The following is a 15,489-nucleotide window of genomic DNA, read 5'->3' as shown; positions in this document are numbered from 1 at the left end:
GGGGTGGAGTCCCAGGACCAGCTGCTAGTGGGCATGCTCAGGGTAGCAGGGTCCCAGGACCAGCTGCTAATGGGCATGCTCAGGGCAGCAGAGTCCCAGGACCAGCTGCGAGTGGGCATGCTCAGGGTAGCAGAGTCCCAGGAGCAGCTGCTAATGGGCATGCTCAGGGCAGCAGAGTCCCAGGACCAGCTGCTAGTGGGCATGCTCAGGGGCAGCAGAGTCCCAGGACCAGCTGCTAGTGGGCATGCTCAGGGGCAGCAGAGTCCCAGGACCAGCTGCTAGTGCGCATGCTCAGGGGCAGAGTCCCAGGACCAGCTGCTAGTGCGCATGCTCAGGGGCAGAGTCCCAGGACCAGCTGCTAGTGGGCATGCTCAGGGGCAGAGTCCCAGAACCAGCTGCTGGTGGGCATGCTCAGGGGCAGAGTCCCAGGACCAGCTGCTAGTGGGCATGCTCAGGGGCAGAGTGCCAGGACCAGCTGCTAGTGGGCATGCTCAGGGGCAGAGTCCCAGGACCAGCTTCTAGTGGGCATGCTCAGGGGCAGAGTCGCAGAACCAGCTGCTAGTGGGCATGCTCAGGGGCAGAGTCCCAGGACCAGCTGCTAGTGGGCATGTTCAGGGGCCCAGAGTCCCAGGACCAGCTGCTAGTGGGCATGCTCAGGGGCAGAGTCCCAGGACCAGCTGCTAGTGGGCATGTTCAGGGGCCCAGAGTCCCAGGACCAGCTTCTAGTGGGCATGCTGAGGGGCAGAGTCCCAGGACCAGCTGCTAGTGGGCACGCTCAGGGGCAGCAGAGTCCCAGAACCAGCTGCTAGTGGGCATGCTCAGGGGCCCAGAGTCCCAGGACCAGCTGCTAGTGGGCATGCTCAGGGGCAGCGGAGTCCCAGGAGCAGCTGCTAGTGGGCATGCTCAGGGGCAGAGTCCCAGGACCAGCTGCTAGTGGGCATGCTCAGGGGCAGAGTCCCAGAACCAGCTGCTAGTGCGCATGCTCAGGGGCAGAGTCCCAGGATCAGCTGCTAGTGGGCATGCTCAGGGGCCAAGAGTCCCAGGACCAGCTGCTAGTGGGCATGCTCAGGGGCACAGAGTCCCAGGATCAGCTGCTAGTGGGCATGCTCAGGGGCAGCGGAGTCCCAGGAGCAGCTGCTAGTGCGCATGCTCAGGGGTAGCAGAGTCCCAGAACCAGCTACTAGTGGGCATGCACAGGGACAGCAGAGTCCAAGGACCAGCTGCTAGTGGGCATGCTCAGGGCTGCAGAGTCCCAGGACCAGCTGCTAGTGGGCATGCTCTGGGCTGCAGAGTCCCAGAAACAGCTGCCAGTGGGCATGCTCAGGGGCAGAGTCCCAGGACCAGCTGCTAGTGGGCATGCTCAGGGGCAGAGTCTGAGGACCAGCTGCTAGTGGGCATGCTCAGGGGTGGAGTCCCAGGACCAGCTGCTAGTGGGCATGCTCAGGGTAGCAGGGTCCCAGGACCAGCTGCTAGTGGGCATGCTCAGGGTAGCAGAGTCCCAGGAGCAGCTGCTAATGGGCATGCTCAGGGCAGCAGAGTCCCAGGACCAGCTGCTAGTGGGCATGCTCAGGGGCAGCAGAGTCCCAGGACCAGCTGCTGGTGGGCATGCTCAGGGGCAGCAGAGTCCCAGGACCAGCTGCTAGTGCGCATGCTCAGGGGCAGAGTCCCAGGACCAGCTGCTAGTGGGCATGCTCAGAGGCAGAGTCCCAGGACCAGCTGTTAGTGGGCATGCTCAGGGGCAGAGTCCCAGGACCAGCTGCTAGTGGGCATGCTCAGGGGCAGAGTCCCAGAACCAGCTGCTAGTGGGCATGCTCAGGGGCAGTGTCCCAGGACCAGCTGCTAGTGGGCATGCTCAGGGGCAGAGTCCCAGGACCAGCTGCTAGTGGGCATGCTCAGGGGCAGAGTCCCAGGACCAGCTGCTAGTGCGCATGCTCAGGGGCAGAGTCCCAGGACCAGCTGCGAGTGCGCATGCTCAGAGGCAGAGTCCCAGAACCAGCTGCGAGTGGGCATGCTCAGGGGCAGAGTCCCAGAACCAGCTGCGAGTGCGCATGCTCAGAGGCAGAGTCCCAGAACCAGCTGCGAGTGCGCATGCTCAGGGGCAGTGTCCCAGGACCAGCTGCTAGTGCGCATGCTCAGGGGCAGAGTCCCAGGACGAGCTGCTAGTGCGCATGCTCGGGGGCGACACACTGGGTAACGGTCGCTAACGCTTGAAGAGTCGGAATTACCGGCGGAAAGCGAGTTTTCTCAGTTAGACGGACGAGCGGAGAGGGACGGGGGAAATAAATGACGGTAAACACAAACCTGGGAGTTTGAGGGTCCCGGGAAGCGAACGGAGCGGATTGAGCCTCGCGGAGCGGGTTAGACTTCCTCAGGCACGCAACCCGGGCCCACGGCCTGAGTGATGGGAGCTTCCGAGCAATAGGGAGCGAGCGGGGCGGGACTGGAGGAGCGAGCCGGCGGCGGGTCCTCCAACCAATCGGAGAGCCCGAGGGGCGGGACTAGCGGCACACAGTGAGCGGGGCTGGAGGAGTGGGCCGGCGGCGGGTCCTCCAACCAATCGGGGAGCCCGAGGGGCGGGACTAGCGCCGGCTGATTGTCTGATCTGCAGGGCAGTGAGTTTCTCCAGTCCCTTGTTCAGGGCCCGTGGCCCGGGGAGGCTGTGGGCCTTTATTCCCCGCATTGGACACAAGGCTCTTTGTCTCACAACACACTGGCTCAGGTTTTAATACAGACTTTTTAAATTCATCAATAAAAGCAGATAAACCCCGTGCTTCTGTGGAACAAACTTTCTACTGTTTGGGAGTAAAAGTACAAGTTTTTATCCCTCTGGGGAATTTGTTATTAGTTTCAGGAAACAACAACCACTTGTATTTATAAAGCGCCTTTAATGTAGTAAAACGTCCCAAGGCTCTTCACAGGAGCGTTAGAAAACAAAATTTGACACCGAGCCACATATAGCGATATTCGGGCAGATGACCAAAAGCTTGGTCAAAGAGGAGCATCTTAAAGGAGAGAGAGAGATAGAGAGATGGAAAGGTTTAGGGAAGGAATTCCAGAGCTCAGGGCCCAGGCAACTGAAGGCACGGCCGCCAATGGTGGAGCGATTAAAATCGGGAATGCTCAAGAGGCTGGAATTAGAGGAGCGCTAATATCTCGGAAGGTTGTCGGGGCTGGAGGAGATTACAGGGATAGGGAGGGGCGAGGCCACGGAGGGATTTGAAAACAAGGATGAGAATTTTAAGGATGAGACACTTGAGGAAAAGCAGGGAGTGGGTGAGGGTCAAGCCCTTATGGGACAGGGTCGCTAATTCTGTTCTGCAACAGTTACTGGGACAGACTGTATCTCCCCTCTCCGCCACACAGGGATTTGTGGTAGTTAAAGGGACAGCAATTTTTCTTGTTCCACGAGATTGTAATTAAAGGGACACTACTCTGAGATGGCTGCGAACTTTTAGTGCCGCCAGCCTTTCTAAAACATCTTCCTGTCTTTGAGGATCTGTGTGAACTCGCTGGTGACTCAGCAGGTTGGATGAACTCTGAAACCTCTTTACACAGTCAGAACATTTAAAGGGTCTCTCATCGGTTCTGGGGCAGGAGGGATCTGGTTAACAGTGATCACAATATCATTAAGTTTAAAGTAGTTATGGAAAGGGACAAAGAAAAATCAACGGTGAAAATACCCAACTGGAAGAGAACCAATTTCAGTGATTTGAGAAGGGATCGAGCACAGGTGGACTGGAAACAAAGATTGTCCAGGAAAACAGTGAATGACCAATGGCAGGCCTTCAAGGCTGAGATAGTTCAGGTACAAACCAAGCATATTCCCGTTAAGGAGGGAAGATGGGCCATCCAAAGCTCGAGCTCCTGATGACAAAGGACATCAAGGTTAGAATAAAACAGAAAAAGGAGGTTTACGACAAATGTCAGGTACAGAATAGAGTCAAAAACCAGGAGAATACAGAGAGTGCGGGGGAAATTGAAACAGGATATAAGGGCAAAGAGAGAATATGAGAAAAGATTAGTGGGTAACATAAAAGAGAACCCAAAAATCTTCTATAAACATATGAAAAGTAAAAGGATAGTTAAAGGAATGGTGGGGCTGATTAGGGACCAAATAGGAGCTCATCATACAGAGGCAGAGGGCGTGGCTGAGGTACTGAATGAGTACTTAGCATCTGTCTCCACAAAAGAAGAGGATGAAGTTCATGTCGCAGTAGAGGAGGGGGGAGTAGAGAAATTGGATAAAAATGGATAGAAAGGAGGTGCTAAATAGGTTGTCATCACTCAAAGTTAACAAGTCACCCGGTCCAGGTGGATGCATCCTAGATTGCAGAGGGAAGCTAGGGTGGAGATAGCAGAAGCTCCGACCACAATCTTTCAATCTCCCTCAGATATATGGGAGTGGTGACAAAGGACTGGAGAATTGCAAATGTTACACCCTGTTTAAAAAAAGGGAAGAGGGATAAACCTGGTAACTACAGGCCAATCAGTCTAATGTCAGTGTGGGTGAACGACTAGAGACCATTGTCAAGGACAAAATTAATTCTCACTTGGAGAAGCATGGGTTAATAAGGGACAGCCAGTATGGATTTGTTAAAGGTAAATCGTGTCTGACTAACCTGACTGAGTTCTTTGATGAAGTAACAGAGGGTTGTTGAAGGTAGTGCAGTAGATGTTATATATATGGACTTTCTAAAGGCATTTGATAAATTACCACACAAGAGACTTACTCGGAAAATAGAAGCAGAGGGAATTAAAGGGCTGATGGTAATTTGTGTATATAATTGGCTAAGGGAGAGGAGGCAGTGAGCAGTGCTGAGGGATGTTTTTCTGACTGGAGGGAAGTATGCAGTGGGTTCCCCCAGGGGTTGGGATTAGGACCATTGCTTTTCTTGTTATATATAAATGACCTGGACTTGGGTATAGGTGTACAAGTTCGAAGTTTACAGATGATACAAAACTTGGCAACGTAGTAAATAGTGAGCATAGTAGTAGCAGACGTCAGAAGGACAGAGACAGACTGTGAAATGAGCAGACACAAGGCAGATGAAATTAAATGAGGATAAGTGTGAAGTGATGCAGTTTGGGAGAAACAATAGGGAGAGGCCGTATAATCTAAATGGGACTATTTTGAGGCGGGTGGAAGAGCAGAGGGACCTGGGGGTCCATATTCACAAATCTTTGAAAGTGCCACGGCAAGTTGGTGAGGCGGTTCAGAAAGCGTATGGGATACTTGGCTTTGTAAATAGGGCCATTGAATACAAAAACAAGGAAGTTACACTAAACCTTTACAAATCACTAGTTAGGAACATAGGACAGGAGGAGGCCATTCAGCCCCTCGAGCCTGTTCCGCCATTCAATGAGATCATGGCTGATCTTTGACCTAACTCCATACACCCGCCTTTGGCCCTGTAAGAACCGGGTTTTTCTGGTCCTCTTCTTGAGTTCCGTAGTACGAAGAATTCCAGGCTCGAGGGTTCGGAGAGTTAAAACAACATCATTTTATTCATTACTGTTCGGAGTGGTCATACAGCATATCGACATTACATTCGTGTCCCGAGGGTCACCCCGGGTTAGACACGCGGTGCCAGCATTTATGTCCCCGGGAGATGTCTGACCCTCTTGATGTTCCACACGCCTTCTGGCTAAGAGAGAGAGAATACCGGTGGGGAAGCCCCTATTATACCGTGGGACAGGGGTCACTACATCACTTTCCTGGCAACAAGTGTTTTGTTACATCACTTCCCTGGCAACAAGCGTTCTCCAATGGGAATCACTCAAGCCCTTTCGGTTTGACCATGATCTGGTCTTCAGTCTGGCAAGCAGGTCCTGACTTGCCTCACTGCTGTGGGCACCGAACAATGGCTAGTCAATCATTCTCTAGTCAGCAGTTAGGCCCTTTCAGTGGCCCTGATCTGGTCGTTAGCACTTTGTTAACACTTGGCCTCAGGCTGAGGCAGATTCTCTGTTCTGCTAGCTTTTGCACTTTGCACAGCTGGGGCTGCTTTTTAATCTAATCTAGACTTTCCTTATGTGAAGCCATTTTTGTAAGCCAATTCATTGCCCATTTTATTCACGTTTCCACATCCCAGATCCCTTAATACCTTTGGTTAACAAAAACCTGTCAATCTCAGATTTAAAATTAACAATTGATCGAGCATCAATTGCTGTTTGCGGAAGAGAGTTCCAAACTTCTACCACCCTTTGTGTGTAGAAGTGTTTCCTAATTTCACTCCTGAAAGGTCTGGCTCCAATTTTTAGACCATGCCCCCAGTCCTAGAATCCCCAACCTGCGGAAATAGTTTCTCTCTATCTACCCTATCTGTTCCCCTTAATATCCTGAAAACTTCGATCAGATTACCCCTTAACTTTCTAAATTCCAGGGAATACAACCCTAATTTGTGTAATCCCGCCTCGTAACTTAACCCTTGAAGTCCAGGTATCATTCTGGTAAACCTACGCTGCACTCCCTCCAAGGCCAATATATCCTTCCTAAGGTGTGGTGCCCAGAACTGCTCACAGTGCTCCAGGTGTGGTCTAACCAGGGTTTTGTACAGCTGCAGGATTTTGGCCTCAGCTGGAGTCTTGTGTACAGTTCTGGGCACCACACTTTAGGAAGGATGTCAAGGCCTTGGAGAGGGTACAGAGGAGGTTGACCACGATGGTACCAGGGATGAGGGACTTCAGTTATGTGGAGAGACTGGAGAAGCTGGGATTGTTCCCCTTAGAGCAGAGAAGGTTAAGAGGAGACCTAATAGAAGTGTTCAAAATGATGAGGGGTTTTGATCGAGCAAGTAGGGAGAAACTGTTCACTCTGGCAAGTGGGTCGGTAACCAAAGGTCACAGATTTAAAATAGTTACTAAAAGAACTAGAGGTGAAATGAGGAGAATTGTTTTCATACAGAGGGTTGTTCAGATCTGGAACGCACCATCTGAAAGGATGCTGGAATCAGGTTCCACAGGAACTTTCCAACAGTAATTGGACGAGTCCTTGAAGAGGACTAGTTTGCAGAGTTCTGGGGATAAAGCTGGGGTGTGGGATTAATTGGACAGCTCTTTCAAAGAGCCGGCACAGACACGATGGGCCGAATCACCTCCTTCTGTGCCGTTAGATTCTATGATCAGTGTGAAGTCGCTGGTGTGTCAGCAGGTTGGATGACTGAGTGAATCCCTTCCCACACACGGAGCAGGTGAACGGTCTCTCCCCAGTGTGAACTCGCTGATGTACCAGCAGGTAGGATGACTGATTGAATCCCTTACCACACACGGAGCAGGTGAACGGCCTCTCCCCAGTGTGTAGGTGTTGGTGTCTCTTGAGCTCCCGGGAGCTTTTAAAACTCTTCCCACAGTCAGAACATTTAAAGGGCCTCTCGTCAGTGTGAACTCGCTGATGTCCCTTCAGCTCCCCGGAGCTTATAAAGCTCTTCCCACAGTCAGAACATTTAAAGGGCCTCTCGTCAGTGTGAACTCGCTGATGTACCAGCAGGTTGGAGGGCCGAGCGAATCCCTTCCCACACACGCAGCAGGTGAACAGCCTCTCCCCAGTGTGTAGGTATTGGTGTCTCTTCAGATCCCCGGAGCTTTTAAAGCTCTTCCCACAGTCAGAACATTTAAAGGGCCTCTCGTCAGTGTGAACTCGCTGATGTCTCAGCAGGTTGGATAACTGAGTGAATCCCTTCCCACACACAGAGCAGGTGAACGGCCTCTCCCCAGTGTGAACTCGCTGATGTCTCTTCAGCTCCCTGGAGCTTTTAAAGCTCTTGCCACAGTCAGAACATTTAAAGGGCCTCGCGTCAGTGTGAACTCGCTGATGTGTCAGCAGGTGGGATGACTGAGTGAATCCTTTCCCACACACAGAGCAGGTGAACGGTCTCTCCCCAGTGTGAACTCGCTGATGTGCCAGCAGGTTGGATGACACAGTGAATCCCTTCCCACACACGGAGCAGGTGAACGGCCTCTCCCCAGTGTGTAGGTGTTGGTGTTTCTTGAGCGCCCCGGAGCTTTTAAAACTATTCCCACACTCAGAACATTGCAAGAGTCTCTCCCCAGTGTGAACTCGCTGGTGTCCCTTCAGCTCCCCGGAGCTTTTAAAGCTCTTCCCACAGCCAGAACATTTAAAGGGTCTCTCGTCAGTGTGAACAAGTTGGTGTAGCTTTAGTTCCTTGGGGCTTTTAAAGCTCTTCCCACAGTCAGGACACTGAAATGGTCTCTCCTCAGTGTGAACTCCCTGGTGTGTTTGCAGGTGGGATGAACAAACAAATCCCTTTCCACACACGGAACAGGTGAACAGACTGTCCCTGGTGCGACTGCGCCGTTGAACTTCCAATGCAGACAGGGAACTGAAGCCCTTCCCGCCGTCCCCACCTTTACCCGGTTTCTCCCTGGTGTGACGGTGCACGTGTCTCACCAGGTCAGGCGATCGGCTGAATCCGTGTCCACACACTGAACACGTGTGCGGTTTGTCTGCGTTGTGATCCCTGCTCTCTCCTTCCATGTGCAAAGGCCGATGATATTCAGGTCCTGATGAATCCAGCGACTCTGTCAGATCTTGACGTGATGTTTGGTCTGAGCTTCCCGCCTGTAACTGCTCCACTTCTATAACCCTGTTAATTGAGATCAGAAAAGGATCAGAGGCAAACTGTTGTTTAATTTTCCCCTTTCCGAACCTAGGGGCAGTGAAGCTGATTTTCAGGCCCCAGCTGCTGCACAGGTTGGTTGAAAGGATCATCAGTAATGGCGGCTGTAATACCCACAAGCCCCCACGCTCCAGAAAGCACTCTGTTGACTCTGAGTCCCGCGCATGTGCTCATGGCCCCCGTGCTCTCCCTCCTGCTCTACAATCACCCGTCCCGATCGGTCCGCAACACGCATGCTCAGCACGCAAAACCCCGCGGTTGGAACATCGGGCGTGCATGCGGAGCCGCAACATCTGGTACGCGTGAGCGGCTCAGGTGGGGGCGAGTCGGTGCTTCGCCTCAGCCGCCATGGAGGTGCACATGCGCAGGACGACCCAACATTCTTCCCGTCAGCAATCACTCCCTCATTTCTTTAATAAAAACAGAAAATGCTGGAAATACTCAGCAGGTCAGGCAGCATCTTTGGAGAGAGAAACAGAGTTAATGTTTCAGGTCGATGACCATTCGTCAGAACTGCTTGCTCTTTAGTGTCAGCCAGTGGCTCAGTGGGTAGCACTCTCGCCACTGAGTCAGAAAGTTGTGGGTTCATAGTCCCACTCCAGAGACTTGAGCACAAAAATCCAGGCTGATACTCCAGTGCAGTGCTGAGGGAGTGCGGCACTATCGGAGGTGTCGTCTTTCGGATGAGATGTTAAATTGAGGCCCTGTTTGCTCTCTCAGGTGGATGTAAAAGATCCCATGGCATTATTTCAGGAAAGAAAGACTTGCATTTATATAGTGCCACCAGATATCCTAAAGTGCTTTACAGCCAATGAAGTACTACATTGAAGTAGTCGCTGTTGTAATGTGGGAAAGAGCAGGGGAATTATCCCTAGTGTCCGAGCCAATGTTTATTCCTCAATCAACATAAAAAATGATAGATTATCTGGTCATTATCACGGTGCTGTCTGTGGGAGCTTGCTGTGCGCTAATTGACTGCCGCATATGCTACATTACAACAGTGCAAAAGTACTTCATTGGCTGTAAAGTACTTTGGGACGTCCAGTGGTGGTGAAAGGCGCTATATAAATGCAAGTCTTTCTTCCTTCACTGGTCTCACCAGCGACCTCTTCTGGCGGTTGGTTGATTGACAGCCGAGAGTCCGCGCATGCGCACGCGGGACGGCGGTTTGGGTCGAGTCCGGCACAGCGACCCCTCCCGGTCACTAAGGGTAACGACCGCGCATGCCCAGAGGAGACCAACCCCCCCTCCCCCACTCTGAGCTGCGCCTGCGCACTCGGATCCTGTCGGACGGAGTCGGCGCGGGGCCATTCCGGGGAAAGGACTTGGAGTCGGTTCGAGAGTCGCGATCGGTGACGCGAAGTGAGCTTTCTCCGCTTCGATTGGGCGGAGAATGGCGCGGGGTGGATCGGGAGAGAATAGAGAGAAATAGAAAAACCTCAGAGTCCGCGAGACCCCGGACCGAGCTGCGACACTTGGACGGTGCACGCGATCTCCTCGGGGACACGTCACCCGGGCCCGCGGCCTGATTGATGGCAGCTTCCCACCAATAGGAAGCGAGCGGGGCGGGGCTGGAGGAGCCAGCCGGCAGCGGATCCTCCAACCAATCGGGAAGCCCAAGGGGCGGGACTAGCGGCACCTAGTGGGCGGGGCTGGAGGAGCGAGCCGGCGGCGGGTCCTCCAAGCAATCGGGGAGCCTGAGGGGCGGGACTTGCGCCGGCTGAGTGACAGAGGAGGCTGACGGGAGATTTAATTTAAATGAATTTAATTTCCCGCCTGCTGCAACTGCCCACCCTGCTACGTCAGGACGTCGCCGGCGTGCACCGACTGACACTGAGCTCTCCACCAATGAGCGAGGGGAGGCGGAGCCTGGAGGACCGACCAAGGGGCTCTGGTCCTCCAACCAATCGCGGCGAAGGAGGAGGCGGGGCCTGGAATCGGCCCGCCGCCATTTTGTAAAGCGGCCTGGTCAGGATCTGTGAGCCTGGGAAAGTTTATTTTTAATGTTCCTTTCCCATTTTACAGCTCAAACTAATTTTATTTTACAGAAGATACTTGTTTTAAACAGAGAAACATAGAAGATAGGAGCAGAGTAGGCCATTCGGCCCCTCGAGACTCCTCCGCCATTCAATGCGATCATGGCTGATCATAAAAAAAGCAGTTCATTTTTAAATTGATGAAACAGAAACAAGAAACCCTGTGGAGCAAATGTGAGTAAAAATATTTTTTCTGCCTGAATCAATTTTTTAAATATTAATTTTCTGCGTTTTTAATTATTAATTTCAAGCACTTTAAGAGAAATATGGGAGTGGTGGGGGTTCTCTTAAAGGGACAGGCGCTCTCTTTTTCTATGAGTTTTCATTAAAGGGACCGCGTCCCCGTGGCTGACCGATTTTAAAGGGACAGCGTCTCCCTTTTTATAATGTATATTTAAGAGACTGACATTTAAAGTAGGGCAAATCCCCTGCTCCTGTGAGTGCTTGGTGAGAAATCAGGTGCTGTTTGCACTCTTCCCCTCCCAATTTTCTGCCAAGGGACAGAAAGCAGAGAGTAGTGATGAACCGTTTCTTTTCAGACTGGAGGGAGGTAAACAGTGATGTTCCCCAGGGGTCAGTATTAGGATCAATGTTCTCTCTTTTTTTGAGGTGCGTGGCCCCTTTAAAGGGCTGCACGGCCCATTCAAATTTCCGCGCATGCGCGTTTATTCCATTTATAGGGCGGTGAGCCGGCTGCGCGGGACCTCCAGACCGCTGCATGTCCGCGCAACTTAACGTGAACATTGATTCAAACCACTGCTTTTTTTGATATATATTAATGACCTGGACTTGGGGATCCAGGGCAAAATTTTAAAATTTACAGATGACACGATACTCGGAAATGTAGCAAACAATGAGGATAGTAACAGACTTCAGGAGGATGTAGCCAGACTGGTGAAATGGGCAGAAACGTGGCAGATTAAATTTAATGTAGAGAAGTGTGAAGTGATTCATTTTGGTAGGAAGAATGAGGAGAGGCAATATAAACTAAATGGTCCAGTTTTAAAGAGGGTGCAGGAACAGAGAGGCCTCGGGGGGTATGTACACAAATCTTAGAAGGTGGCAGGACAAGTTGAGAAGGCTGTTAAAAAAGCATACAGGATCCTTGACTTTATTAATAGAGGAATAGAGTACAAAAGCAAGGAAGTTATGCTAAGCCTTTATAAAACACTGGCTAGGCTTCCGCTGGGCACCACACTTTAGGAAGGATGTCAAGGCCTTGGAGAGGGTGCAGAAGAAATTGACGAGAATGGGACCAGGGATGAGGGACTTGAGTTACGTGGAGAGACGGGAGAAGCTGGGGTTGCTCTCCTTAGAGCAGAGAAGATTAAGAGGAGATTTGATAGAGTTGTTCAAAATCAGGATGGATTTTGAGAGAGTAAATAAGGAGAAACCGTTTCCAATGGCTGAAGGGACAGAAACCAGATTTAAGGCGATTGGCAAAAGACCAGAGGTGAGATGAGGAAACAGATTTTTACACCAAGTTGTTGTGATCTGGAATGCGCTGCCTGAAAGGGCGGTGGAAGCAGATTCGATATTATAATTCAAAAGAGATTGAGGTAAATACTTGAAGGGAAATCATTTACAGGGCTTTGGGGAAAGAGCAGGCGGAGTGGGAGTAATTGGATCGCTCTTTCAAAGAGCCGGCACAGGCACGATGGGCCGAATGGCCTCCTTCTGTGCTGTATCATTCTATGATGCTATTCTACACAGACACACACACATACAGTCAGACAGACACACAGACACAGATACTCACTAAAATACAGTCAGACACACACTCACATTTTTTCTGCATGAACTTTTATTATTACTTTCAAAGACTTTACGAAAAAGGTGGGAATGGTGGGCGGAGGGCTCTTAAAGGGACAGGGACTCTCCTTTTCAATGTGATTTTCATTAAAGGGACCGAGTCCCTCCTTGCCTGTGGAGGACCAATTTTAAAAGGACAGTGTCTCGAAATCAGGTGCTGTCTGCGTGCGAACCACCTCCTCCCAATTTCCTGCCCAGCGATCCCTGCGGGCACCACTCCACTCTAGGAGTGGCTCCTAGAATCATACAGCACAGAAGGAGGCCATTCAGCCCATCGTGCCTGTGCCGGCTCTTTGAACGAGCTCTCCATTTAGTCCCACTCCCCTGCTCTTTCCCCATAGCCCTGAAAATGTTTCCCCTTCAAGTGTTTATCCAATTCCCCAGTGAACGTTATTATTGACTCTGCTTCCACCGCCCTTTCAGGCAGCGCATTCCAGATCACAACAACTCGCTGCGTCAATAAAATTCTCCTCACCTCGCCTCTGGTTCTTTTGTCAATGACCTTATATCTGTGTCCTCTGGTTACCGACCCTCCTGCCACTGGAAACAGTTTCTCCTTATAAGCTACAGCTATACAAAGCCCTGGTTAGACCCCAGAGAGTCATAACGGCACAGAAGGAGGCCATTCGGCCCATCGAGTCCGTGCCGGCTCTCTGTAGAGCAATCCAGTCAGTCCCATTCCCCCGCTCTATCCCCGTAGCCCTGCAAGTTTATTTCCCTCAAGTGCCTATCCAGTCTCCCCTTGAAAACATTGAGTGTCTCCGCTTCCACCACTTCCGTCGGCAGCGAGTTCCAGGTCATCACCACTCGCTGCATAAAAAAGTTTTTCCTCACATCCCCCCTGTATCTCTTGCCCAAAACCTTAAATCTGTGTCCCCTAGTCCTTGTACCATCAACTAGTGGGCACAGCCTTTCCCCGTCCAGCCTATCCAAACCCGCCATAATCTTGTACACCTCTATCAAATCACCCCGCAACCTCCTTTGCTCTAATGAAAACAAATCCAGCTTCTCCAACCTGTCCTTGTAGCTAAGATCCCCCATCCCCAGAACCATTCTGGTAAATCTCCTCTGCACCCTCTCAAAGGCCTTCACATCCTTCCTAAAGTGTGGTGACCAGAACTGGACGCAATACTCCAGTTGTGGCCTAACCAGCGCTTTATAAAGGTTCAGCATAACTTCTCTACTTTTGTACTCAATACCTCTATTTATGAAGCCCAAGATCCCATATGCTTTGTTAACCACTCTCTCAATATGTCCCGCCACCTTCAGGGACCTACGCACATTAACTCCCAGGAACTCCCTGGAGCACTGTGTACAGTTCTGGGCACCGCACCTCAGAAAGGATATACTGACCTTGGAAGGAGTGCAGCACAGATTCACCAGAATGTTACCCGGGCTCCAAGGGTTAGATTATGAGGGAGAGATTACATAAACTAGGCTTGTATTCCCTGGAATCTAGAAGGTTAAGGAGTGATTGAGGATTTTAGGATTTTGAAAGGAATTGGTAGAGTAGATAGAGAGAAACTTTTTCTGCCGGTGGGGGAGTCGAGGACAAGGGGACATCACCTTAAAATCAGAGCCAGGCCATTCAGGAGAGAAGTTGGGAAACACTTCTTCACACAAAGGGTGGTAGAAGTGTGGAACCCTCTCCCACAGGAAGCAGTCGATGCCAGCTCAATTAATCATTTTAAATCCCAGAGCGATAGATTTTTGCTAGACAAGGGAGCAAAGGGATATGGAGCCAAGGCAGGTGGGTGGAGTTAAGACACAGATCGGCCATGATCTCATTGAATGGTGGAACAGGCTGGAGGGGCTGAATGGCCTCCTCCTGTTCCCATGCTCCTATTTACTCTATCAAAACCCTTCCTGTTTTGAATACCTCTATTAAATCTCCGCTGCGCCTTCTCTGCTCCAAGGAGAACAATCCCAGCTTCTCCAGTCTCTCCACGTAACTGAAATCCTCTGTGTATTTGTCGTGGGGCAGCAGGCTATAGCAAACAGCTTTCTTAAGAACATAAGAAATAGGAGCAGGAGCAGGCCATTCGGCCCTTCGAGCCTGCTCCGCCATTCAATAAGATCATGGCTGATCTTCTACCTCATCTCCACCTTCCCGCCCGATCCCCATATCCCTTGATTCCCCATGAGTCCAAAAATCTATCGATCTCAGCCTTGATTATACTCAATGACTGAGCCTCCACAGCCCTCTGGGGCAGAGAATTCCAAAGATTCACCACCCTCTGAGTGAAGAAATTTCTCCTCATCTCAGTCCTAAATGGCCGACCCCTTATTCTGAGACTGTGACCCCTGGTTCTAGACTCCCCAGCCAGGGGAAACAGTCTCCCAGCATCTACCCTGTCAAGCCCTGTAAGAATTGTAGATGTTTCAATGACATCACCTCTCATTCTTAAAAATTCCTGGGAATATAGGCCCAGTCTCCTCAATCTCCCCTCATAGGACAATCCCCCCATCCCAGGAATCAGTCTGGTGAACCTTTGTTGCACTCCCTCTAAGGCAAGTATATCCTTCCTTAGGTAAGGAGACCAAAACTGTACACAATACTCCAGGTGTGGTCTCACCAAGGCCCTGTATAATTGCGGTAAGACTTCTTCACTCTTATACTCCAATCCTTTTGTAATAAAGACTAACGTACCATTTGTTTTCCTAATTGCTTGCTGCACCTGTGTGTTAAGATGAGAAATGATAAAGGCAAGAAGTCACTTGTGGGAGTGGTGTACAGGCCCCCTGACAGTAACCACACGGTAGGATGGAGTATAAAGGAAGAAATAATGGGAGTTGTCAGAAAGGTATGGCAATAGTCATGGGGAATTTTAATCTACATATAGACTGGAAAAATCAGATGGGCAAAGGTAGCCTAGATGAGGAGTTCATAGAATGTTTTCGGGATAGTTTCTTAGAACAGCACGTTCTGGAGCAAACCAGAGAGCAGGCTATACATAGAAACATAGAAGATAGGAGCAGGAGTAGGCCATTTGGCCCCTCGAGCC

General features: G+C 50.9%; 1 protein-coding gene across 1 annotated transcript in view; it reads right to left on the bottom strand.

The window, feature by feature from the left end:
- Window positions 1-5,481: 5,481 nt before the first annotated feature.
- LOC147093377 (uncharacterized) overlaps window positions 5,482-15,489 on the bottom strand; it is a 37,880-nt gene continuing 27,872 nt past the window's right edge. The window contains exon 3 of the mRNA XM_085974199.1: window positions 5,482-8,603. Coding sequence (XP_085830325.1) covers window positions 7,109-8,494 — 1,386 coding nt within the window. The 5' untranslated portion in view covers window positions 8,495-8,603 and the 3' untranslated portion in view covers window positions 5,482-7,108. The remainder of the gene's footprint in view (window positions 8,604-15,489) is intronic.

This window comes from Somniosus microcephalus, unplaced genomic scaffold, assembly GCF_052327205.1.
Source record: "Somniosus microcephalus isolate GS21.2 unplaced genomic scaffold, FLI_Smic_1.0 unresolved_chr1, whole genome shotgun sequence".
NCBI classification, from domain to species: Eukaryota; Metazoa; Chordata; class Chondrichthyes; order Squaliformes; family Somniosidae; genus Somniosus; species Somniosus microcephalus.
Note: the sequence above shows the minus strand (reverse complement) of the source record. Positions and strands in the feature narration are given on the sequence as shown.